The 24,342-nt window shown below is 44.1% G+C and overlaps 1 protein-coding gene across 12 annotated transcripts in view; it reads right to left on the bottom strand.

Annotated features, from left to right (window-relative positions):
* Positions 1 to 24,342, bottom strand: part of NPRL3 (NPR3 like, GATOR1 complex subunit) — a 43,224-nt gene that overhangs the window by 13,469 nt on the left and 5,413 nt on the right. For 4 of the 12 annotated variants that reach the window (XR_011155296.1, XM_069030058.1, XM_069030061.1 and 1 more), the window contains exons 3-11: positions 23,416 to 23,454; positions 19,870 to 19,999; positions 16,630 to 16,704; positions 14,411 to 14,564; positions 13,522 to 13,603; positions 7,231 to 7,368; positions 6,344 to 6,500; positions 4,490 to 4,596; positions 3,163 to 3,292 (exon numbers count right to left, since the gene is read on the bottom strand). Coding sequence is in view for 11 of the 12 variants with exons in the window: in XM_069030058.1 (XP_068886159.1) it covers positions 3,163 to 3,292; positions 4,490 to 4,596; positions 6,344 to 6,500; positions 7,231 to 7,368; positions 13,522 to 13,603; positions 14,411 to 14,564; positions 16,630 to 16,704; positions 19,870 to 19,999; positions 23,416 to 23,454 (1,012 nt within the window). In the remaining variant the exon portion in view is untranslated. Of the gene's footprint in view, positions 1 to 3,162; positions 3,293 to 4,489; positions 4,597 to 6,343; positions 6,501 to 7,230; positions 7,369 to 13,521; positions 13,604 to 14,231; positions 14,356 to 14,410; positions 14,565 to 16,629; positions 16,705 to 17,131; positions 17,151 to 19,869; positions 20,000 to 20,349; positions 20,515 to 20,581; positions 21,133 to 23,043; positions 23,222 to 23,415; positions 23,455 to 23,800; positions 24,075 to 24,342 lie in introns of those variants that run through there. The other 8 variants (XM_069030060.1, XM_069030063.1, XM_069030064.1 and 5 more) reach the window with 7 other exon arrangements.

Genomic DNA, 24,342 nt, shown 5'->3' with positions numbered 1-24,342 from the left:
AGCACAGGAACACGAGCCAAGAGCCACAGGCAGCAGAACAGGGACAGCTTCTTTGGGGTGGGAGTAGAGGAGATACAAACTGCTTCTTTTCCAGTGAAAACACCAAAAGGCAAGATGAGTTCCCTTCTGTATGAGCTCCCCACCCCTTGGCTGCATCCTGATGAGATCCAGGACAAACCCAGGCACTGCAGCAAGTCCTGGTGACATTACAAAAGGCACAATGGGGCTAAGAGACAACTCACTGTGAAATGGAGAGAACAGCTTCTGCTTCCCTCACCCCCCACAGCTGCACAAGCTCTGCAGAAATCACCTCCCTCTGTGCCAGCCCTGGAGCTCACTGGATCTCCCCAAGTGAATTCCACCTGCTAACCTGGCAGAAAACTTGTGCAGCTGAAACAAGTTGAATGAATGGAGTCAGGCAGGACAGGAGCCAGAGCTCTAGGAATGGGAAGAGGGAAGGGAGGAAGGCTCGTGTGTGCACACACCTGGGAGTGGGAAAGAAAAGCAGGGCCTCGGCTCAACACCACCAAGATCTCTTTAGGTCAGCTGAGCTGAGGGCATGGGCTCATCCTCACCCTGCTGCAACACTGCTGTCCCAGGAAAGCCAGGGAATCCGAGGGAAACACAGAGAAAGGGAAGCAGCAGGGAGCACCACAGGGATACCAAAATCTTCTCAACTGACAGATACACACTGCCCAGGGTTCCACTGCAATACACTGCTCCTCATCACAGGCAAGACAAGAGATCAAGATGACACAATCAGGACTTTCAGTCTCTGGCACAGGGCACAGCTGAGAGCACTGGCAGGCCAGGCACACACCGCTCACTTGACACCTCCTACCTACTTGACAGGCAGACAGCAAATGCAGAACACAGCCATGCACTCCCAAGGCAGTCTTGTCCTTTCTCAGGTTGTTCATATGTCCTTCCAGCCAAAAAATACCACAGCACACCAGGTATAAAAATGACCGTCACATTTTCTTCATCTACCCAAAGTAATAGAGGAATTCCACTCATGCAATGGTAATTGAACAAAAATAATTTTGTCCCCTTTCAAATCAAGCAATATTTTTGTATAAAAACAGGAAGGGCTCTAAAAGCTCTCCTGTTTCCTATCATGAGCTTTATTAATGCCTTCTGTATTCTTTACCCATCCAGAAGCACATGCCAAAAGCAGGGAGCCAATCCCATGCTTAAGAGAAGAATCAAATGGGATGGATGCCATGGATGCCATGAGGCCACAACAGCTTCTGCAGAAGATCCAGCCTCTCCCACAGTACTGACCCTCCAGCACAGTGACCTTCAGGAGAACAGACAGTGCCCTCAGCCTGATGAAAAGCACAAGGTAATCTTTAAAGCTAAAATACCTCACATCCCCTCCTGTGCACACAAAGAACAAAACTACACAGAAAGTCCCACCTTTGCTAATTTTTTTCAAAGGCAAAGCAAGTACATTTTGACAATATTTACAGTTCAGAGTACAACATCTTTTATCACAGCACAGCGGAACAAAAACCCACCCACATTTCATTAGATTAATTGCTGTATTGATTAGATCTCTGTTAATTACAACTGGAGCCTGACCACTTCAGGGCAGGGATTGGAGTCACGTCTCTTAAAAGATTTAAAAAAAAAAAAATAATACAAGAAGTCCTACATAGGTAAATCAAAGTAGAAGAAAATGTACTGATATGAAAATACATAAAAACTCTCTTCAATCTAAACTCCCCCAAGAACTGTCACACTTTGCTTTATCAAAAAGCAACAGCTTTTCACAGCATCATCCTTCATCTTTCCAATAAGGCTGAAAAGATGATGAAAGCAAGCTGTGCTGCTGACCCTTAGGACCCCAGCACAGACAGGTGAGCAGCAGAGGGAAGATACACACTCTAAAAAAACACTTTAGCACTCCATCAGCTCTGGCAAGCATTTATTGCACCCTTCTTTCAAGGCCTAACTGCAGTAGTAAGTGGCAGACTTTTATTTGTGTATTTTAAACAAAAGTAGGACGTCTGAGAACAACCAGAACTATTGAAGGAGAAGTACTGAGGCAAGTAATTAATTTTAGAAGAATTACTGAGAATGTCTCCTGAAGCTACTGCAGCTAGAATAAAATTAATGCTATGGCTTCAGCTTCAATTTTCAGGACACTTACTTGTCTGTAACTACAGTGGAGTCCTGCTCTTTCCCTGCCTCCCAAGGTGGCAGCTAACCAGTACATGCTACTGGGATTAGATCTACATCATTACTTATCTTTATCTCTGATCATCATCTCTCCCAACCTGTAATTACAACCAATTCTTCCCTCACAGCTGTGCTTGAGTGCAGAGGTGATGGCAATCTTCTCTGTATCAGAGCAGGGGCTCAATCCATGGAGCCACCAAGGCACCCAAGTCTGAAGGCCAGAAACAAACACCACAAGAAACCAGCCAAAGAACTCTGCCTATGCTTGCTTTGGCTCACTGAGCCACGTTCAGAGGTCCAGGCTCCTCCATCTGGGAACAGAAGAGTGTCAGCCAGGACACCACACATTATTGAGCTCCTTCTTGTGTTCCACCAGTTCCCAGAAATGCCACAAGCCGTGATCGATGCCTAAGCAAAACAGCTCACAAATCCCAAATCCATATTTTATTAACCCAGATCTGAATACTAAAAAGCTAATGCAGTGACACACAGACTTCTGCTCGCCCCATGCTGAGTCTATTTCCTCCAACAGCCTTTAAACAATTCCAGCTTTACAACAAAACCAAGTGTACAGACAGATTGCTTTTAAAAATAGATTGTGAACTCGAAGCAGATGGAATAAAATAAAATCGAATGTGATTGTGAGGAATCCACAAACTTGATTCACCCCTACCAATTCATGACAGTTTGCAACAGACCAAATGGAGTTTCAGTTTTTCCTACTACATCACTCCATGAAAAGAAACATTCTAATATTTCTTTCAGGACTCTGCTTTGCCAGCACAGAGCACCCTCTCACTTTGAACATCCCCACAGCTTTTCGGCACAAGGACACGAAACAACAAATCATAAGGCTGGAAACACAGTAACTGGGAACTTGTAAATGTGCAACAGCAGGTTCCTGACCAAGTGCTCCAGAAGCAGCACCATCCCTTGTTGTCAGGAGAACAAGGAGCTGTTGGACAGTGCCCAGCTCACCTCCTGCACAGGCGGTGCCAGCGGGTTCTTGAACTCGGAGAGTGACACTGGGAGGGAGAACTTGGCCAGCATCGAGGGCAGGTTGTGACCCCGGAACTGACAGGAGAAGGCATCTGCCAGGGGAGAGTAACTGCAGGAGAGAGGCAAAGGCACAGATCAGCTCTGTAGTGCTGGTCAGGTTAACTATTATCCATTTAAGCATTTCAGAAGTGCCAATTCCCAAATGTAATATTCCCTGTGATCTAGAAAACCCCTAAGGATAGTTGATGGCATGTTGTGTCCTGCAGAAGCCAGCCAGAAGCTACATGCACTTTCACCTCAGCCTTACGTTCAGCTCCAGCCCTTTATTCAAGGTATGGAGGGAATCCAGAGGAGAAAAATTAAAGTGATAAAAAGTCCAGACCTGTGCAGCCTCTGATGAAAGGGACAGAGCTTCGGCAGGGCTGGGCAGGACACACACACAGCCTCTGAATGTGCCAACTGCAGCTGCAGATGTGGCTGTGCCCCCCATGCTGATAAGACAAGCAATATGACTGAGCAGAAGTGAAGGATAGTAAAGCTATATAGTAGGAAAACTGTCTGTCTTAGCATTTCCATCTCCAAAGGTCTTCAAGAACAGCGCTGCCATATATGACACAGGCACAGTTGCTGCTGAATGACCTCAAGGTCCCTTCCAGCCCGATTTTTATACTTCCATCACCGAAGTTTTGATTTAAAACTACTTTCCTGTAACTGAGTTCCAACACAGAGTCTAAAAACATCTCAAAAACCAACAGAGGAAGGCTTAACAATCTTCAGCAAAGCAAAAATACCCACCACTGCCTCCACATCTTCCTTGCAGTGGCTCTGCCTGCTCTCCAAACAGGAGATGTTGCCTTCTGGCTGTGACAAGGCACACAGTATGGAATGCCAGCACATGAAACAACACAATGGCAACTTTTGCTACTTTTGATTCATGTCAGGTGTGCCAGCTACACAGAGAGCCCTATAAACCACTCATTTAACTGAATCAAAGTATTTTGGTTTGTAGATGTTCTCATATTGGACATCCAGTGAGCAAGAGTACTAAAAATACTGACAGCAGCTCCACAGGGTAAATATTGCTTCCAGGGCCCTCACCACCACAGAGGAATATTGATCTGCTCTGCTGCTCCTCCCTGCCCACACTGTGGGCTGTGCAAGTCCAGGCTCATGTAATGGTTTGTGTTTTGCACAGTCTCAACAAATTAATTAAGAAAGATCCCACTCTCTATCCAGTCAGGGAAGGACAGTGCATCTGCACTCCTCAGCACTGTGCTGCAAACCAACACACTTTCCTTCTACTTACAGGCAGACACTGGCATTTGGAGAAAGCATGTAGACATTGTTTTCACAAAGAGGATAAATAATAATTGCTTTGCCCCAGTAAACAAGATGTGCAGCAAGCTGGAAAACCTGTATTGAGAAAACAGGGAAAAATTAGGGGAGCAAAAGCAATATACAAACTCTCAGCAAGCATTCCATACAACAAAAAAAAAAAAGTCTTGTTTGAGCTGAAATGAAAGAAAAATGTTCCATCCTTTCACCCTGCCTTCAGAATAAATTCATGGTTTAATATAACATGTGGCAGATCAAAAAGCATTTGACAAGGTTATGAATTTCCAGAGATTCGCTTCACATTTCTAAGCAACTTAGTATTTCCTGCCTCAAAGGAATTCCTTCAAACTGTATCAATACAAGTTTAGTTTCTTTTCATGCCCCCAAAAACTATTTTTGTTTATGCACAAAATGCATTGTGTTATACATGAAAAATAAAACAAAAGAATCAGCTTCTACTATGACAGAAACACAAAGGAAACCAACACTGCCTTTTTACTGCACAGAGGTATTTCAGTAATGAGCTACACAAAGTATTTTAATGTGTTAAACAAGTCAGTGGTTGCTAATGGCTCTGGAAAAGCCACATAAATAGTGTCTACAAGACATAAAATCCAGCCTGTATCATTAGATGCATTTAACTGTGCTTTTTTGTGGAGAACAAAATTACAGAAGCAGTAGGGAATTTCCAGAGTCCATCCCATGGCCAAGTAACACCACAGACCACGGTAGGCAGACCTGGAATTTTATTACAAAGCAGGACCTTTCCCTTGGAACAAGAGAAGGCACAGACCTATGAACAGAAGAACATGTGATGATGAGCTGCGTTTCCCCTGTCACACAGCGCACAGATTGTGTCCCTGGGTCTGGATCGACCCTTAGGAGCATGGAATGGCCCTTCCCTCTCTGGGATCATCTCATATAATCATCCCAAATGATCACAGTCATTCACAGGGGTCTCTCTGTGGCCTCACAACTCATGTGAGTGCCAGAGTCTCATCCCTCCACTGGCACAAACTTCCCTTTCCAAGGGCTCATCATGTCAAAATCTTTGCTCAAGCCTAAACTAGATCTTCTTCCCATGACTCTGCAAAGTCTGTGCACTAATGGACTAAAGGAAATGGATGGGAAGGTTTGCACAGGCATTCACAAGGCTTTGGTAGAAAAGATCCCGGCAGCTCCAGGGAAAGCAACGTATTTGGCCACGGCAGCTGTAAATCTTCACTTGCATTTTGGGTGCTTCATTTGCATGTAGACATCAACGTGGCAGGACCAAGACAGACCACTGTGGTGTCAGTCAAGAGTACAATCTGCTCTGGTTTTAACCACCAAACAGGAAAGCACAGAGAAGACAGTCACTCTCCTCAGAGGGGCACAGGGAGAGGTCCTGAGGCAACACACACAAAGGGGACATTGGGAAATTCCCTTTAGATATGAGGAAAGGTTTCACTCTGATGCTGGTCACGTGCTGGAGCAGAGAGGCTGTGGGATGCAGCCCTGGAGGTGCTCACAATTTGAAGAGAAGTTTTTCATCAGCCTGTTTTAATGGACTTGTCCTGAGCAGTGGTGAGGACTAGAGACCCCCAGGACTTGAGACTCCCATCTGAGATGGGATGCAGCTGCAGGGCTGCCCAGCACTGTCCCTGCACCCCTGCCCTTTGTTTCTCCAGTCTTTCCCCAGGCTCCAGGGCTGGTACTTTCTCCCTGCCCTCTGCTCACACCAAGGCAGCTGACATGCTCCTGCAGCACAGAAGCCCACGGGCACACAGAAGAAAACACCTCGTGATTTAAAAGGCTCTCAGCAGCCGCTGACAGCTCCCCGTACCTGCAGCAATGCCAAGTCAGCATCCTGAGCCAGTTGCTGCAAATTCTTCACAGCAGAGGTAGTTTTAATTACTCTCACCAGGGCAGGAGAGCAGTCCAACGGGAGCTCATTAAGCAATGACTTCTCATCATTTAAAAGTAATAAGGCATGGTAAGGCCTGCAGAAAAATAGAATACGTTTGCACAGTAAACTGCAGCTTTTCCTGAAGGCTTTGTTATTCCCACACCACGATACCTGAGGTCAATCTAATGGTAGAAAAAGAATTTCTAATATCATCCTTTTGCTCTAACTGGGTTCAAAATAAGCTTATTTTTATGTCACAGCATAAGACACTCCCTATAAAAAGGGGACAGATGGTTATATGGTAACTGGATACCCCAGTGACAAGGAAAAAAGACTGCACTGTACTGGCACACAATTGAGAACTAGTCTGAAAACTGCTCGTCTGCATTACTGAAATACAGAATGGAGTAGAAGAAAGGAAGAAAGCAAGAGTCAGTTATTTCTGCAGATCAACAAACACAGGAAATAAGGTATCACAGGACCTGGGCTCTCTTCCTTCCAAAAGCAGAATTACTTCTGGGTCAACAGATTAAAATGAACACACAATTCCTGGCTGCAAACAGTGCAGGCCACTCTTGCAGCATCCCCTCAGTACAACCATCTAGAGTTAACACCAAGGCTGTGGCTTCCCACCACCATGAATCCAGCAGCATCACAGTGCCACAGCAGCAGCTCCAGGGAGTCCTGTGTGAGTGCAGGGCCCCCACCTCTCCAGCCCAGTCACACCATCCCTGTGTGACTGTGCCATCTCAGATGTCTGCAGCATAACACTTGGAACTGGAGCAAGGACTGGCCACACTTGGAGGGGCAGATCTTGCTCTTACCTGATAGATTTCAGACTTCTCTCGATTGCTTCTGGGGGTATGAAGTTGGTGGCAACATAGTGGATTTTGTGAGGAAGGCAGAAACTCACTTCCAGCCAGTTGTTGATGTGTAAACGAACCACCCCTGTCGTGCAGAGACTAAAATAGGAAGGCAATAAATCCATACAGCATTTACCCTATATCACAAATGAAAACAGTGGTCCAGAGTCACCCCTGCACAGGCACAGAAATCAGCTCAGGACAGGAAAAGATTGAATGCACCCTGTCTGTCCCCAGGCTGGCTGAGGACCAGCTTACTCCTAACTGCAAGGGCCTCCTACACCTGGACTTACAGAGCACCATCCCCCATGGCATTTTGAGGGAGATTTGAGAGACTTCACCACTGATCTTTTGCTCCCTCTGCTCTTAACATTGCAGCAGTGTCTCAAGTTTTAAAAGTTTATTCAAGATCTACTGCGAGGCAAAGGAAAATTCCCTACGCCAAAGCTGCAAAGGGCAAAGATGAACTGAGCTTCACCTCCAATTTCCATCCTCCTTTCCAAGGAGAAAGAAAAGAGGATGTCTGTACTGGGCAAGGGCTGTTCCAAGCAGCACATTTCCACAATAACAGCCTCCCTTGGTTCTGCTTAGGTTGTTTGTTTCCTTACTAACCTGTTCCTGCTTGTCACATGAAATCACAAACGTGCTTCTGAAATGGTTTCTTCATTCTAGGAAACCACAGGGACTAAGCTAAGCCCTTAAGCTGACTCCAGACAACAGGACTGGAATGGAAATGATGGACATATCAGGAATAATAAAGACAATAAAGTCTGACCCTGGCGCTCAGCCTGAAAGCAACAATAAGCCTCTTTTACTGAAAAAAACAGAAAAGCTGGAGATTAGAGCCAGGAACATCATTCAGGTGCTTTTACAGAAGCGTGCAAATCTAGACAGGAGGTGGAATACACCTCAGGAGGGAACTCTATTTACTTAAAATGGGTAATGTACCATAGGGAGCTAAGCCAGCACCACCTTGCAAACCCTCACAATATTCCCATTCCACGGGCAGGGAATGCTGGCCTGGGAACAGCTGTGCTGGGAGAAAGCAGCAAGGCCTAGCACACCTCTTCATGAGTTAGGAATACATATAAACTTGCTGATCAATATCAAGAAACAGCTAATCTTGTCTACACCAGAGAACTGAACTTCTCAAAGCCCTTCGATTTTAAACTTTCTTCCCAAACAACTTTTGGCTTAAAATCAAATTTCAAAGTTTTCACTCTGAAAATTCCAGCCCAAATTTTAAATTACAAGTGTGTTGAGACTCGCAATTTGACTTTTGTGTCAATAACTCCCATGAATTTCCCCCTCTACACAAAACAGATTAAAAAACATGCCAGGAACAGGCCGGGAGCAAATACACACCTTGGAAAAGTCTTTATGTGGTGATTTAACCATTTATAACCAGCATTCAATTGCAGGTCACAAACTAACATGCTCTTTTTCAAGCTCATCTGGCTGTGCACAGGGTTTGGAGAGAGCTGAAATTTCAGCTTTAAACAAAAACATTGGGTAGCTTTGGCTGCTGGTGCAACTACTCACCAAACCACAAGAGAGTGGTGAGGGAGCAAACGCGATCCCCTCCTGCCTCGTACACGATCAGACTCATTAGGGAACATCTATCTCACTGCAGACAGTGCTTTGCAAAAGATTTTGTTCTCAAATCTTGCATTGAACTCTGGAAAATGCTGATTTTTTCAAGCTGCAAATTGAGCAGATACCATGTGTTTTCCTCTTTTTAAGAGAAACTGAGAGGGTGAATCCAGTGTCTGGCCCTACTAACTCTCATCCACTCAGAGGCTCCCAACCCTGAAGGAACATGCAAAGCACAAACACCTCTGTTTTAGTTCATTAAATGCTGCAGCTCCAGTAACACTGCTTATCCCACCACACAAACAACTGACAGAGAAAGCTGGATTCCCTCAAAACACATCAGAGAAAAGGGCTGAAGCTGTGGTTATCCACAGCATCTCCCAGGCCAAATCCTCACAAGGGGAAACATGGCAATAAAGGAATGGGACAAGCGAGTTCAGAGACCACCTGAAAGCTCGTGGAGTTGTAAAAAACAGGTTACCCAAGAGCAGCAGCGACACAGAGAGTGCATGGAGCACTTGCAGGGATATTTTCCCTGCAGAGTTTAACACTCAGAAAAAGATCCAGTTGGTTCCTTTCATTCTTTGGTCCAAGTGCACCAAGGCAAAAGCTTTAATTACATAATTACACTCTCCACAGCATAATTTTGTCTACAGTGCACTATACAACAAGAGCCTAGAATTAAAGACAACAAGAAAACCAGATTTTCAGTTCTGATCTGGATCTTAATTTCATTCTTCTGCATTTGCATTCAACTGTACAATTTCCAGCCACCATTACAGCTTTATGCACAGGATTTCTCCTTCACCTGCCCCTCCTTGGATGGAAAATAATTTAAGTGTCTGTAATTTGACAAGGAACAAGCTACACCCTCCAGCAGCAACACTTGCAACTGCCCTTAGCCAGACAGCAGAGTTAAATGATGTTCCCAGTACAGACACAAAGATTCAGGCAATAGGATATTAAACCCTCAAAGACATTTTATTCTGTAAGAACTTAAGTTTCAATACTTTTTTTTTTAATCTCTGGTTTGATAACACCTGATGAGCAGTCTGAGGGGTACATGGGGAAGGATCAGGATAATGAGATATCAGAGTTTAAAACTGAGACAGCGAGAGGCAAATAGGAAAAAGCTGTTTAATGTCTCTCCATTATAACGCCCATGAGACATCTCATGATACGAGAAGGAGCAAAGTTCAGAACAAATAGAAAGAAACACAGAAAGTAGTTAAGCCATGGACCTCCTTATCAGAGGATGCTGTGCTTGTTAAATATTTACTCTGGCTCACAGGGCTGTGGGCTAATTCCGGGAAGTGAGATCAGCTGAAAGCAGCTGAATGTACAGAAACCCCCTCCAGAGCTGCAGGAAGCTGGGGACTATTTTGTGGAATATCACTGCTCTTTTGCTCTGTTCTGCTGTGTCCTGAACTGTGAGCTACTGCCCCAAAACGAGGACCTGATACTTGCCAATATCTCACAGAACTGTAGCCTTTTCCATAGCTATTGGCAAAACAAAGAAATCCCACTTCATGTTTATAAAAGAGTTATGAATTTTTACATATCCACACCTCATATCATATCTATCCTGTTTATATCAGAAATGAACACATTTTTGAGTTTGGAGAAAGTGAGCTTGTAACTCTGGAGTTTGTTTTTCCTAGAGGTTGTGACTACTCAGAGCTTTGAAATTATTTTGTATTTCCTTATATCAAAGGACGTGGGCTGTCCTTTGATAAATAACTGTAGTTGGATTATATTTTACAGTACAGCCACAGAAATCACATCTAATAATTCATTAAGTCTCATATAATTATTCCCTGAGCTGCTGAGATGGGCTAGATATACCACTCAGTTCAAGTCCCACTATGCTAAAAATTTATAAAGACTCTTTATGTATTAAAAAGAAGAAACAAACAATCCAAACCACCCCAAAAACCTCTCCATACTTTCACTTTTATTCCAATGCAAAGCTGAGAGAAGTTTACTAGAACCAGACAGGCAGTTAGTAAGTATCAAGCTCACATATTATCTGCAGTTGCAGATAAAACTTGGTGAAAGCTCCTTAAAAGAGACACATACTGTAACACCAGTAAGTTTTTCAGCCCTGGAGGTCCTGAAATTTTTCTTGGGCCTAATACCCATTGCTTTCTGTTCCACACGAATGCTTCAGCCTGGGGACAAGATGAATGAAGACTCTCAACTTTCTGAATTAATCAAAAAGAAACATTCTAGTTCTCTCCATTAGAGACAAAAGGGTCCCAGGAAGTACATGCTGAAAGCCTCTAAGCTGTCAGTCTAATAGCACTCCATTTCTATAGCAGCAATAGTGTTACAGTCAGGATGTCCTGGGTACTGATCCTGCCCGAGGAAACACAGGCATCTCATTCAAAACACAAGGAACACTTTGAATGACAAAAATATTCCTACAGTTGTGGTTTTGCACAAACCAACTTGCTCAGGGACACGTTGGGTCTTGCCTGAAATACCTCAGCACCATCTACAGGAAGCCAAGGGCTCGACAGCACCTCTGGAGCAACCCTGGAAATTGGGCTGGAATTGAAGAAATCAGCAGGCACTTTGAAATGCTAGTTGGAGCAAATCTCAAACGGAGAGCTGGGCTCCATCTGCAATTCAAAGTGCTCTCTCCACTCCACTGGCTGTTCTCCTACAGCCAAAGGCTATGCCAGAAATTTAAAGCAGCACATTGTCACTGCATGCATCTGAAGGTTTACCCTTCCCAGCAGCCCTTTCTCCTTTAAAAGCAACAGAGCAAATCTTTCCATCTTCCCTCTGAGGTCATCCACACTCCTCCACACTCTCTAGGTGGCCTAAATCCCTCTTGACATGTGGTGTTCAAACTGGATAAAATAGTCATTACAGCGAGAGTTTTACAACTGTGAGCAGGACTAGTTCCTATCTTACAGACAAGACTTGCTTTATGCATTCTTGTCTATCTGCTTTTTTTTTGTAACCCCATGTCACTTATGACTAACCCTCCTTTCATAGAAGACCACACAGACTTCACTCCAAAGCTGCTGCCACACAGGAATAATCAATTCATCTTGGACTTGCAGAAGAAGATTGCATTTCTAGAACCCTTTTTCTACCTTACTAAAAAATAATTTTAAATCTATGCCTGCCCGGCAAGGTGCTGCAGCTCCTCTCAGCTGATGTGACTGCAGGTATAACAAGCATATTTCCTATGCTCTCATATTAAGTATTAATGGAAAAACCGTGCAGAACACCTCCTTATCACCCACCCAGCCAACAACACTGTCAGCTCCTCTTCAAGTACAACTTTCCAATAAAGCACACAGGTACTCCAGATTTTTACCAACATCTTATTTCTTACATTTGCTTTTGACATTGTCATGCAAAAGCGTCAAAATCTAACTTGCACCACTTCTCCACTCACAATGCCTAAATGAGGGAGCAACTGCCTTGTTTTACAGCTGGGGGCAGCACCAAAGTGTATTTCTCCATGGTCTGTCTATTCCTCCTTATCTCTGGGAAGGCTCACAGCAGCAGAGTACATGAGCTCAAGCTCTGTGTTGCTACAGCCACAGCTAAATGCCACAAGATGTCACTGTGTCCCTAAAATGTTTAGAAACACGATCAGGGTTTGCCCAGTCATAAATACACAGCCCTAGAGGAACAGAAAAACATGATTTGAATATTAGAATTACAGGCTGCACAAAAACCGCCTTACTTAAAGGTTTAGTACAGGTTTTGTGCAAGGTGTGTGGAACAATACACATTCCTTCAAACAAGATGGAATTCACAGCTCTTGAGCACAAAGAGCAGCTTGGTGGAAGTTTTCTGATACTCTGCAACCATTACATTATTTAGGCTCCCAGTGCCTTACCCTACAGGGCTCTGATCCCCTTTGTACAAGAGCAGCCACAACCCAGGGAGGATAAAGGGTTCCCTGAGGAACTCCAGTCTAATTCTCTGAATCCCTGACAAACATCCCAACCAAGGGGCACAGCGCCTTCCCCCACACATACAGAGGTTCTGTGTCCCTTTGTCCAGGCCTTTCCCCAAGCACATCTCCTGGCTGGAGGAGCCTCTGGGCCTGAGGAGGCAGCACTGACAGGCCCAGGCTCCTGCTCAAGTTCAACACCAACTCCACACTGCTTTGAAACCTTTGCCAGAACTTCTAATCCAATCAAGAAACAGCATGTTACACTTTCCATTCTGCTGGAAGTCTCAGCATCTCATCCAAATTTGCTGTCCAGACATGCACAAATGGAGCCAGGGCAGTTCCTGACTTGCCATCAGTGCTCCTGCAGCACTTTCCTCTTAGCTGCAGGTTTAGAGCCCTTCTCCAGTGCTGTGATACCCCTGTTATGACACTTGCCAGTTCTACAATTCACTTGTCATTAGGTGCCTCTGTACTAAGGAAGAAAATAATAATTCTAAAAGCTGTGACAGACATCGCCAACTTTTAAGAACAAGATACCAAAGACAGACCAAGGTAACGATTAGGATAGCAGTTCTGCAAGCATTTCACCTGACTGCCAGGCTCACATTGCTCTGCCTGGTTTAAAACCCAAATCCCAATGATTAACAGCATGAGGAAGTGGATAATATCCTTAGGAAGAAAGAGATTTCAGTGAGAAACAGCGTACTGTGAGCTAGGACTAAAATCTAACTTACCTGTCATATGTCTCTTTGAGATCTCTGGCCAGTTTGCACTTGGGTAGGATGTGATGAAAAGGTGACTGGGGCCCTTCTGTGGCTATGGAAAGTTTCAAAACAAGACAGCAAATAATTGATTTCAAATCAAAGAGCTTCCTCTTCCCCACTGGGTATCAACCTGTATCTTAGGGACAGAATTTGTATCATTTGAATCTACAATTATCTTTCAAAGCTTTTACAATAGCTCAAGTCACACATTAAAATAATAATAGTGAACTATTGCCAACTTCTGCTAAACCTCAACTCAGTTAAGCACATGTAACCAAATTTGACAAATGATGATTTTAAGTGCTTTGCTTTTCCAAATGTTAGCTTTAATTTTTAATGCTTGCAGCAAGATAATGCATCACTGTCAGAGAGAGTTCACCTTAAATAGTGCATATTATTATAGTACATTTTTCAAGTGCCATCTGTAAAAGTGCTCTGTAACTGTTTGCTAGCCAGGTAGCAGCATATAAGGGTAAAGCTTCCACACAGAAGTCTGGTGACTCAGCAGACAGCATTAAAGCATGGAAAACTTGCTCTAGGCTGGGTGAAGCAGAATACATAGGAGCTCTTCCATGGCAGCCTGACAGGCAAACATGATGGCTCAGTGCACAGCCTCCAGGGATTCTGCTGAACTTAACTAGCAAAGAAAGCAAAGAAACTACTTCACCTCTAAAACTCACATCTCAGCATAGGGATCGTGAACTTGGCTGAGGAAAAATGCAGGGAAAAGCTGACAGAATGCTACAGAGCACCAAAACTTGTTCGCAGTGATCCCAGGCCATAGGAGAAGTATGAAGGTACAATCAGCACCTCTCTGAAAGTGTTCCTGGACAGAGCCATTGCTGCTCAAAGCACTCACTCTCTGACATGGCAGACACCTCGTCCTGGATTGCCAGGATGAGCTTGGCCTCCCTGGTGAGGTACTGGCAGCGGCGCTCCTCGTGCTGCAGGACGATGGCGATCCTGCGCGACAGGTTGTGCAGGCAGTTGATCACGGACGGATCCGCGTTGGCCTGCGGGGAACACGGCAAACGAGCAGCCACTGAGCCACAGCACACAGCACTACAGTGATGATGGCTGAGAGGTCAAATGATTTTCCATTGATACCAAAAATCAGCCTCTCAACTGGAAAAAAAAACAGAATTTTCTCTACCAGCAACCAAGCAGAAGCTCAGAGGTGTCCAAATGTGATTTGGATTTCTAAGCTTGTCTATGTGCATCAAAGGAACCCCACACCTGGATGTGATACCCCTAGCTGCTTTGTTTGTCCAGTTGTTAATGGGCCTTCTACTAGCAGAGAGCAAAGAACTCAACTTCACACAGTGAGACAAAGTGTCAAGCTTTATCCCAGTGTTCAGGTTAAACTCACTGGCAGCACAAGGGCTGCAGGGCTCTAACATGTCCCACTCACTCCACCTTGCCACACTGGTATTTGTCCTATGTACTGACAAGGCAGTAACTAAGTAACAATTACCAGCTCATTACCAACATTTTCATCCCAACTCTGAATTAATTTGGATTTACACTCCCAAAAAATTCACAAATACAGCTTATTTCTAACACTGCATTTATGAAAGTCCCAGAAAGAAAGTGCTGGAAAAATCTATCATGTCAGTACAGCTGCCAAGGGGGGTGAGGGGGAACTCAGTAGCTCCAGCATGAGTCAGCAGCTGCTTCATGTTTGTTAAGACATTTAAAGGAATTTAAAGTTCTGGCAAGTGAGAAACCAGCAAACCATGACTCATCAGTTTTTTTACTCCACTGTTCTTGCTGAGTCACACCACGTTGGTGGCTCTGAAGCTCAAACACAGCAGGATCAGTGCTGATTAGAACACTTGGGCCTTTGCCTGCCCTGTCTGCCCACTGCAGATGGACACTCATCTTTATCTCTGAGGGCCTCCACCCACTCCCTGCACTGCACTACTCCATCCTAGGAAAAAATTTCCACTTGCTTCTTGCCCACCACTTTCCAGAAACCTGACTGCTCCCTGTGAACTAAGAGTGTCTCATCTGGCAAATGGATTTAGTGCTGCATCTCACACACAATTACATCAGTGTCATCACATGGCTAAAGGGCAAAGAAAACAAGTTTTCCTAGAAACACTAGAAATTAGATTCCAGAAAAATGGCTAGCCTTCACGGCACTTTACCAAGCTCTTGTGAATGGAAGAGCATGGTTTTCAACACTTCTGCTGCCACATGACTCGGTGTGCATCAGCGTGTGTGCTTGCAGGTGCATCTACACACACTTCCCTGCAAGCAAAGCACAGGGCTTTAACAATTCACCAAAGCAACACCTCTTAACATGTGAAATCTGAAATCAACTCCTTTATTGCAAATTCAGCACTTCCTGACCCAGGAGTGTCCCAAAGCACAGGAACACTGGATCCCCAGCAGAGCTCCATAAACAATTTCTTGCTTGATTCAGATAATTGTCCTGTGTGAAACCTTGCTCCTCATCTGAGGACAAGCCATCCAGGCTGGGGCCATGTCCATGTCACCACTGGAAAGCCAGTGGTAAGAAAAGTACCAGAGCTAAAAAGAAAAAATAAAGTTCCTTTCACAAGCAAGGAGCTGGAGGTTTTTAAATCATGACATTACATCCAGTCGAGCAAAAATCAACCACTTCCATAAAGACAACTATTCCAGCTCCCTCTTCTATTTTTAAACAACCTGTGGATCAGGAAAAGAAAGCCAGAGCTCAGAAATCAAATAATGCTTGAACATAATGAATTTCTAGGGCTTTATACCATCTAATTAGCCAAGCCAGGATCCCTTAACACCAGCACCCAGTTAATAGAGGAAGCCTGAGAAAAAATTCCAAGCAGAAACTACATATTTGGTGCAGGTTTTTGCTGAGCATTGAAACCTCTTTATTCTTCATTTGTACTTTCTTCTCATTTAGCTGCTCAGCTGCTGCTCCCTGGCACTCTCCCTTTACAGTGACCTCACTGCTGAGAGGAGGCAGCTTTCAAACACTGTCCATTAATCATAAAACAAGCCTGGAGTGGGCCTACTGCATTCTCTCATGCATCCAAAGCACATCCCACTGTCAGATGGAATGATGACAGTCCTTACCCTTAGTGCAAACACCACGTTGAACAGAATCATGGTAGGCATCTCTCTCTTTGGTGAGGGGTCGGTTTTGGATACCTGAAAAATATTTTTTAAAAAATCCCAGAGGCTAGTGTCAGTTGGAGCCAGTAACAAAGGGAAAGTAATAATGAAAAAAAAATTAAACAAAAAAAAAAGCCTTAGTTAAATAACAAGCTGAGGAAAGAGAGCAGACAAATCAATTTATATCATCAAATATGACTTGCAAAAAATAGAATTATGATTTTTTTTTCATTGAAGTGTCACAGTTACTCTACAACACTGCCTTTGCTGAGCAGCTGTGAAGACTTAAACCAAAACCTTTTGGTCATGAGCATGGAAATGAGTGTCAGTTAAGACAGCACTCTTACTTAGTATCTTTGTTATTACATTTAGCATCATTAGGGGCCTTAGGTTTAAATTCTTTAGCACAACTATCAGATATACTGTCAATAGAATTCCACAGATTTCTCATCTCAGGCCACACCTATTCTTTCTTTTCCTAGAATCCCTATTCCAGTTGCATCCTGTTACAAGCTACTGCTTTTATCAGAAAAAATATGCTCTAGAAAAGCAGTAGTAAAAGAAAAGGTTTGATTTTTCCCTTCCTGCAGGATTTCAAACACATTATCCAGCCCCTCTATTCTCTCTGTAACAGAGAGCTCCATCCCTAAGGCAGATTCAAACTTTCCAGCAAGAAGAAACAGCTGGAGCTGAGACAAGCCAAGTGGAATTTGCACAGCCAGAGCAACAGCTCCAAGAAGAGCACATGCTGCCACAAGATGGAGCACAAAATGCAGAGGACATTCCCACCTCCCCCTGCTCAACACCCACCCCATCCCAAGTGCAAACAGCTGGAACCTGCCAGGCCAAACAATAGTTGGTCTCTACCCAAAGTATGTGCAGCACCTGAGCCAGGGTAACCACAGAGCAGCATCTGCCCTTCCCGACAGGTTCCAAGCACCAGCAGGGAACTGCTCGGTAGTGAACTCCAAAATCTGAGTGCTTTCACCCAGGAGTCTCAAAATTTAGAAAACTAAGAGGTGATACCCAGTTGTGGGGTTTTTTTTTTCCTAAAGTGAAAATTACACTCTGTTGAAAAGGCAGTGATGGGAGAGTGGTAAAGGCAGTTTACTGTGTTCATCTGTTCTGGACTGACAGGTTCCAGGACATCTTGTGAATTTCCAAGTGTAAGGACTGATCCTGTTCCTTCCTTAAAATCAAAGAAACGACCACCACTAACATCAACTGGGATGCAGGCTAGATTTCATATCACCTCATGTCCAGAAAAAAAGAAGACGACTAAGCTGGGAAAGAAAATGCTGAAGGAATTTGAAGAATTCAGAACTCCTGCTACATAAAAGGCAATCTGGCACACAGGATTAAATACTTGTGCTCTTGTAACTCCTGAATCTCATCTGAGTAAGCATTTGCTGAGCTGTCCTGTGGATCAGTTTACTGCAGCATGAACTCTGAGGAAACCCAAAGCAGAGGCTGCTGGGTTACTCCAGTCACTGCCTGAGCTCCATGGAAAAGTAGCTCCATCTGGCTTCCTCCTAACTGCAGGAGGGTCCCACATTTAAACTGATATAAACCAGCAGAGATGGCTGCCACATCTAGAAGATTCTGGACTCTAGAAAGTTCTGCGGTGCCTCCTGGGTTGATAAGACACACCCAAAAAGAAGATCCTTCAGAAGTAACAAAAAAGGTGTTTACAGCTCTTTATAACTTTGTTTATTTGCCCAGATGCAATTTTATTTAGACAAATTGAAATGAAGTGACATTTCATGCCATTAGGATTAAACTGACTGGAAAGAATGTACAATAGTTAAGTGGTGAAAAAAATGCAAATCCAGATTTTCAACCTCATTTACAGCATACTTAGGAAGTTGGACTTTTCAGAGATTAGTAAAATAAAGGAAGATGACCTGAGGGAGAACAGGCTGCTGCTGCCAGAGCCTTGAGGGCACCAAAAGGTCTTAATGGCCCTGACCAGCCCCAGTTGGGTTTCTACACACACCTCCTAGTCCATGACCTGGGAGCCCCATTTAAGCTCAGCCCAGGGCCTGGAGCTGTGCCTGTCTCCTGGATGGACCCTTGGTTAAGTCCATCACACCCTTGTCCTGTCTCCTACTCCTGGCTGGGGTCCCAATACAGACCCTGGGCCTGGTTCATCACTTGCCTTGTCTGGGGCTGCTGATGGATTTGCACAGCTTGAATCCTGTCTTCCAAGACAGTTTAACCTTTTTAGGGCTGAGTCTTGGTGATCCTCCATGACATTTCCTGCAGACTCACAACTGAGTTCCCAAAGTAGCATCTTTTGATGCTTTAGGCCAGCTCCTCACTGGGATTAAAGCAGTCTGGTCCTCTAAATATCAAGCTGCAGTTACCAACAAGCTGTTTCCACCTCTAATTATAGCTAGAAAGCAGGACAGAATTGGCAAGCAGACTTTTTTCCCCCCTGAAAAAAGGAATGACTTAGCAAATTTGATGAAAAACGAGACCAAAGAAGTTCAGTGACAGGGATCCGTGTTGGATTCAGAAATTACCAAAGCCTAGTTCATTCCTAGAGTTGATCAGGAAGAAGGAATAGGACAGGGAATATTTGGAACACAGAAGCACATGAATTCTTTCCTGGATTTAAGCAGGGCCTTTTGCACAGCCCAGGTAGCAACCTGCTCTCATTCTAAGCACTGAAAACACAGGCCATGGAGGAAGGTGTCAATGCAAACATCAGCTTGACTTGGTCCACAACAAAATTTTAGATCTCTTTCAACATCCTACATATTCCATCTAAGTCTTGTGGATCATCTTCAGCCTCAGGAAGAGTTAAGAGCCAAACAAGGCTGACGCAGCTTTTAGCATTTGTGAAGGTTTTTGGTGGTGTTTTTTTAACTGCCACACTAATTAGAGGTGCTAAAAGCTAACTTGCAGGAACTAAAATAGTGAGAAACAGCTTTTTGAGTTGGAGTGCCCAGTTTTACTTTTCTTTACTCTCACTGCTTCCCTACAGTAACCTGAAGAGTTTCTGTGATCACTGACAGCTCCCTCAGTTTGCCATTCACTCACTCCATTTACCCAGAAGTAAGTAAAAGACAGCTTGGAGTGTCAAGAAGTAAAAACAGGATCAAAAGCCAACATGCACGTTCTGAATTCCAGGTTTTCTCACTAAAGCCAGGCAGTTTGTGAGGAAGGCAGGTCCCCAAAGGGGATCTCATACCGTACCTGCCCGAGGGCATGCTGGAGCAAAGTGGGATGGCCAACAAAGCGAACATTATCGATCTTCAACTCAAACTTTTTGCCACACATATCTGACTTGGTAGCCAAAATTGTTGCCAGGATGACATCCGAAAACCTTGAAGAGCAGAAACAGAAGTTATTGCGATTTTCAAAAAGCACACTCCCAAAATATTCCTCCAAATACAGATATATTTAACTTTGAAGCTGTTAAGCCGTTGTAAATTGTTACTAAATTGCTGTACCTGGAGTACCACCAATTATGTAAAATTAAGGACCCCTAAATTACATCTCTCAGATCATCACAATTATAAAAAAGTAAGCATTCACAACAAAGACTGCAGGGTCATGCTCATTTAATTACATGCTCAGCAAAATACATTGAAAAGATTAGGTGCAGTTTGCTTAAATATAAAAACAGCTGGAGTTAGCCATTGCCTGGATTTAGCTGCAGGTTAATGAACTTACTAAGCAACTACATATTGACACAGCCTGTCACTCAAGCACAACAGAGATCTTTAAGCCACCCAGTATGGCAGAGGGGAAGGCAAGAAAGAGCTGATTCAATTAGGAGAAACACAGCCAGTGCTTGTCCTTCCTTTCCCAAAGCTCATCAGTGACATTCCAAGTTCCTCACTTAACAGATCTCAACCTGTGGTCAGCAGACAACTGGCACCTTCCAAGAGCTGCCTGGCCTCACCTGGGCTTTCTCATTTGATAAACCACATTCATGACAGGGCAGGCCCTTCCCAAAGCCCAGCCATGGCATTACTGAATTGCTCTGGATTGGTGGGGGGAAGGCAGCAGCTCTGAGACAGGAGGGCAAGTATCTACAAGGGGTCTGCCCTGTAAAACACAGCCACTGCTGCAAAACCAGCTAAAAATCCAGTGTGACAAGGGAAGAATCCACAACTGCTCTCTCCCATGGCCTCACAACATCAGTCTGGTCTCTACCAACACTTGTTTTCCTCAAGGTGTTCCCTGGGACAGTGAAGCTCAAACCCACAGGGAAGAGGACCTCAGCTGCTAGAGAAAACTTGTTGCTCTAGCATAGGAGCACTGCAAGGCTTGTTATTAACAAGTTCTTTCCTCATCTGATTTCCCAGAGGCTCCTATTTAACCAAATGAATTTCAAACCACTTTCTGACGAGAGTCGGTTTTTAAGAATGAAAATGTTTATTTTCTTTTCTGTATTCCACTCAGGGATGTGTGTCCCTGCCAGACCATCCCCCTCCAGCAGGCAGGTGCCCCAGATAACCCAGTATCACTCAGAGAGGAGGGCAGGCATGGGTGTGTGCTGTGCTCACCTTATCTCTTGGCCACAAGTGATCCCTCCATGCCCAGAGAAAGCAGTAATGTACCTTAGTCCTGCTTCCCTCTGAGTCATGGAGAACTACAGAAATTAAGACAAAAGCACTCAAGGGCACAGGGGGGATGTCCTTTATTTACAAATACTGGAGATGAAGGACCACACAGGTCGAAACTGCCGAAGCCCCTGGTGCTTTTACAAACAGGTCACCCTGACCACAGCACGCTGCTTATGTTTGGTTTATGGAAAGAGCAGCTGTGTACAAACATCCAAATCCCTGATTGCTCTGCTCCAAACTCCAAGCTAAGGGCAAGCAGAGACTAGCCAGAGATTCCTGGGGCTGCTGAGCCCACGCTCCTCAGCCACTGGGCTGCACAACTTGGGAAGTTTGGGAGGAAAGGACAAAGCAACCTCGAACAGGACCTGCACTGACAGTCCCTGGAGATCACATTCAAAATAGAAAAAAAAAGTCACCATGACAGCAGTGAGCTTCTCCTCCTCTTTTTGCCCTGTTCAGCTGCTTGTTAATAAACTCATCATGGAGCCAGGAAGATGGTAATAGCAGTGGATCCAAAAGGAGCATATGTTTTGGGGAGTGAAGGGAGAACGAGGGCAAACTAGAAAATGTCAGCTTCCTGGTAAGAAATTAGTTACACTTCCCTCCTCCAGTCTTGGCAAAGGATACCTGGGAGCTGATAAACTGATCATTCTGATGACTTTCACAAGGAATTACACCAGCAGATCCTTTAACAGATAATGTGGTGCTAAAGGTGGGAATTCAGCAGTTTCCCAGGAGAGCTCGTGACACCAAGAGCCCTGTCTGCCCTACCTTGTATGTGGCTCATTGGGGAGGAGGACATTAAAGGGTTGATTTTGGAAAGTCCTCAATATCTTCTCACTAGCAGGGTCTTCTGTGTCTGGGAGAGTACTGGAATTGCAGCCAGATGACATGCTCAGGGACAGATAATCCTGACCTAGCTGCACCTGCTATCACCACAGGCTCTCCCAGGAGTCACCTGGATCCAGCCCCATTCTCCTCCTCTGACAGCCTGGATTTATAGTTTTGCTGTCTGGGTTTTTTTAGCTCTCAGTGCTCTACACAATTTTGACATATCTTAGGCCTCAGGACAATAGGGAAATCGAGGAACAGCAGATGTGTTATTCCCATTACTTCAATTCATCTCCTCATCTTAGAAAATAACACTTTTACTTTAAATATTTTAATACACATTTTCCCATCTCTGGGGTATGTTAAGACAACCTAAAACCACTGACTTCTCAGAGCCCAAGAATTTGGTAGAAGCAGAGTAGGTTTTGCAGCTGGGCAGAAACAGTCCCTTCTCCTTTTATGAGATTAGTCTGATCATTGTGAATTCCAGAGGGAAGCAAACCTCTTCTGTACTATGGAATTCAGCAGGCAGAAAGTAAATACAATAAGCAAAAGCTTTGATTTGCCCAAAATATCCTACCACTCCTGTCCCGAGCACAACATAGCAACAGCACACTGAAAAGAAGGGGGGGGAGGGGGAATTCAAACCTGAATTCACTTTTTCCCCCAAGAATGGATAATAACTTTTTCTATGCCACAGGAATTCGAAGCAAGGCTTTTATAAATAATTTTTCTTTGAAGTAGTTTAGAACAGGACCTGAGTATGTAGGTGAGGTTTATTTTAAGCAGGGACTAGAGATACATTTTCTTACTCCTGAGGCCCTGAGTTAAGCACTTTTTCCTCCAAATGTTTAATCATCCCCTTTAGCTGAGTGGGGCACCAAGAACAAGCAACCAGCACAGCTGCTCAAACCTGGATCCTCTAAAGAGCTCTCCATCATTACCCTGGGATTAGTTTACTCACTGATCTGTACTTTCAAGTCATTTCTCCTCAGAAAACAATTTGATTTAGAGCTCCTCGTTGGAATAACTACAATGCCAAGGCTATACTTGTTGCATTCCCAGAGACTCCTAGCTTTCTCCAATTCACAGAAGGGACAGTGCCACACCCATTCTGGATTCCCTACAGGAAGCACAGAAATGTTAGTAGGACCTTTGTAATTATCCTGGCATAAACCTATAGCAATACATTTCCTACAGTCACTGTGATTCAGCAGATAATTTTCTCATCATTCAGTGTAAAACAGAAACCAGAAACAAAAGCACAATTAAAAGGATGGTGAGAAAAGAAAAGCCATTCTAGACAAAGGTGATTGTTTAGAACATTTTGTCTTACCCTGAAACCAATTGCTCATCAGTTAGAGGACATTGGTCTCTGAAATGGGAACATGGCCATAAACACAAAACAAAACACAACAAAAGAAAATAAACGAGGCAAGTACACAAAATACAAAAAAAAAAAAAAAAAGAGATAATATTAAAAACTAGGATGAACTATTAAGGGTTAAACTCCTGTAAAGGAAATATAACTGTTGAGAAGAGTCAAAAGTTAATGGAAGGTGAATTCCAGGGATATATTGCAGGCTTAGTTTGACAACATGGAGAAAACAGGCTAAGGTAACTTAGTCCTTGCACTAGCAGTGGCTGCTGCCATGTGTTTTCCCACAGTACACAGCATTTATGGAGCTGGATTTCCATGGCACTTTTTAATTCATGCTTACCTTAAGAAAAACAGAAGAGGTTGCAGTCTGATTTAGAGCAGATTCTAAACCTCAGTTTCTTTCCTAGACTATTACTATCATTTTCACCAAAGAACCTCCCATGCAGCCCCAAATGACCCACAGCTCTTCCCAGCTGGTTCTAGTGCTTCCACACCCACAAGACTTAGGAAAAGAAGATGCCAAGTGTTTATTGTTGCAGGATTCTGTAAAGGGCCTGGCACACAGAGCCCCCACTGCTCCTGCAGGGATCCACACAGCAGATACAAGGCTGGCCAGACTCACAGCACACATGTGAAGTCCTTCTCTGCCCCTCTGTGTGCCCCAGGCAATAAGCACAACTTAGGAAGTGGAGGCTGAAAAAGCTTTCAAGGCAAGGAACCCTAAACCCTTCTTTACAACAGGTGTACAGAGCAGGACTCTGTTAGCACCTGGACTCACTTTTATATCAGAAACACCTGTTTCCATTTTAACAGTCAACTGCCACTTTTTCCCCCAATTAAGAAGATAAAAAAGACTTGTTTCCTGAAACAATTTCATAAATG

The sequence above is a fragment of the Aphelocoma coerulescens genome, chromosome 14 (genome assembly GCF_041296385.1).
Source record: "Aphelocoma coerulescens isolate FSJ_1873_10779 chromosome 14, UR_Acoe_1.0, whole genome shotgun sequence".
Taxonomy (NCBI): Eukaryota; Metazoa; Chordata; class Aves; order Passeriformes; family Corvidae; genus Aphelocoma; species Aphelocoma coerulescens.
This window is presented reverse-complemented; position numbering and strand designations above follow the sequence as displayed.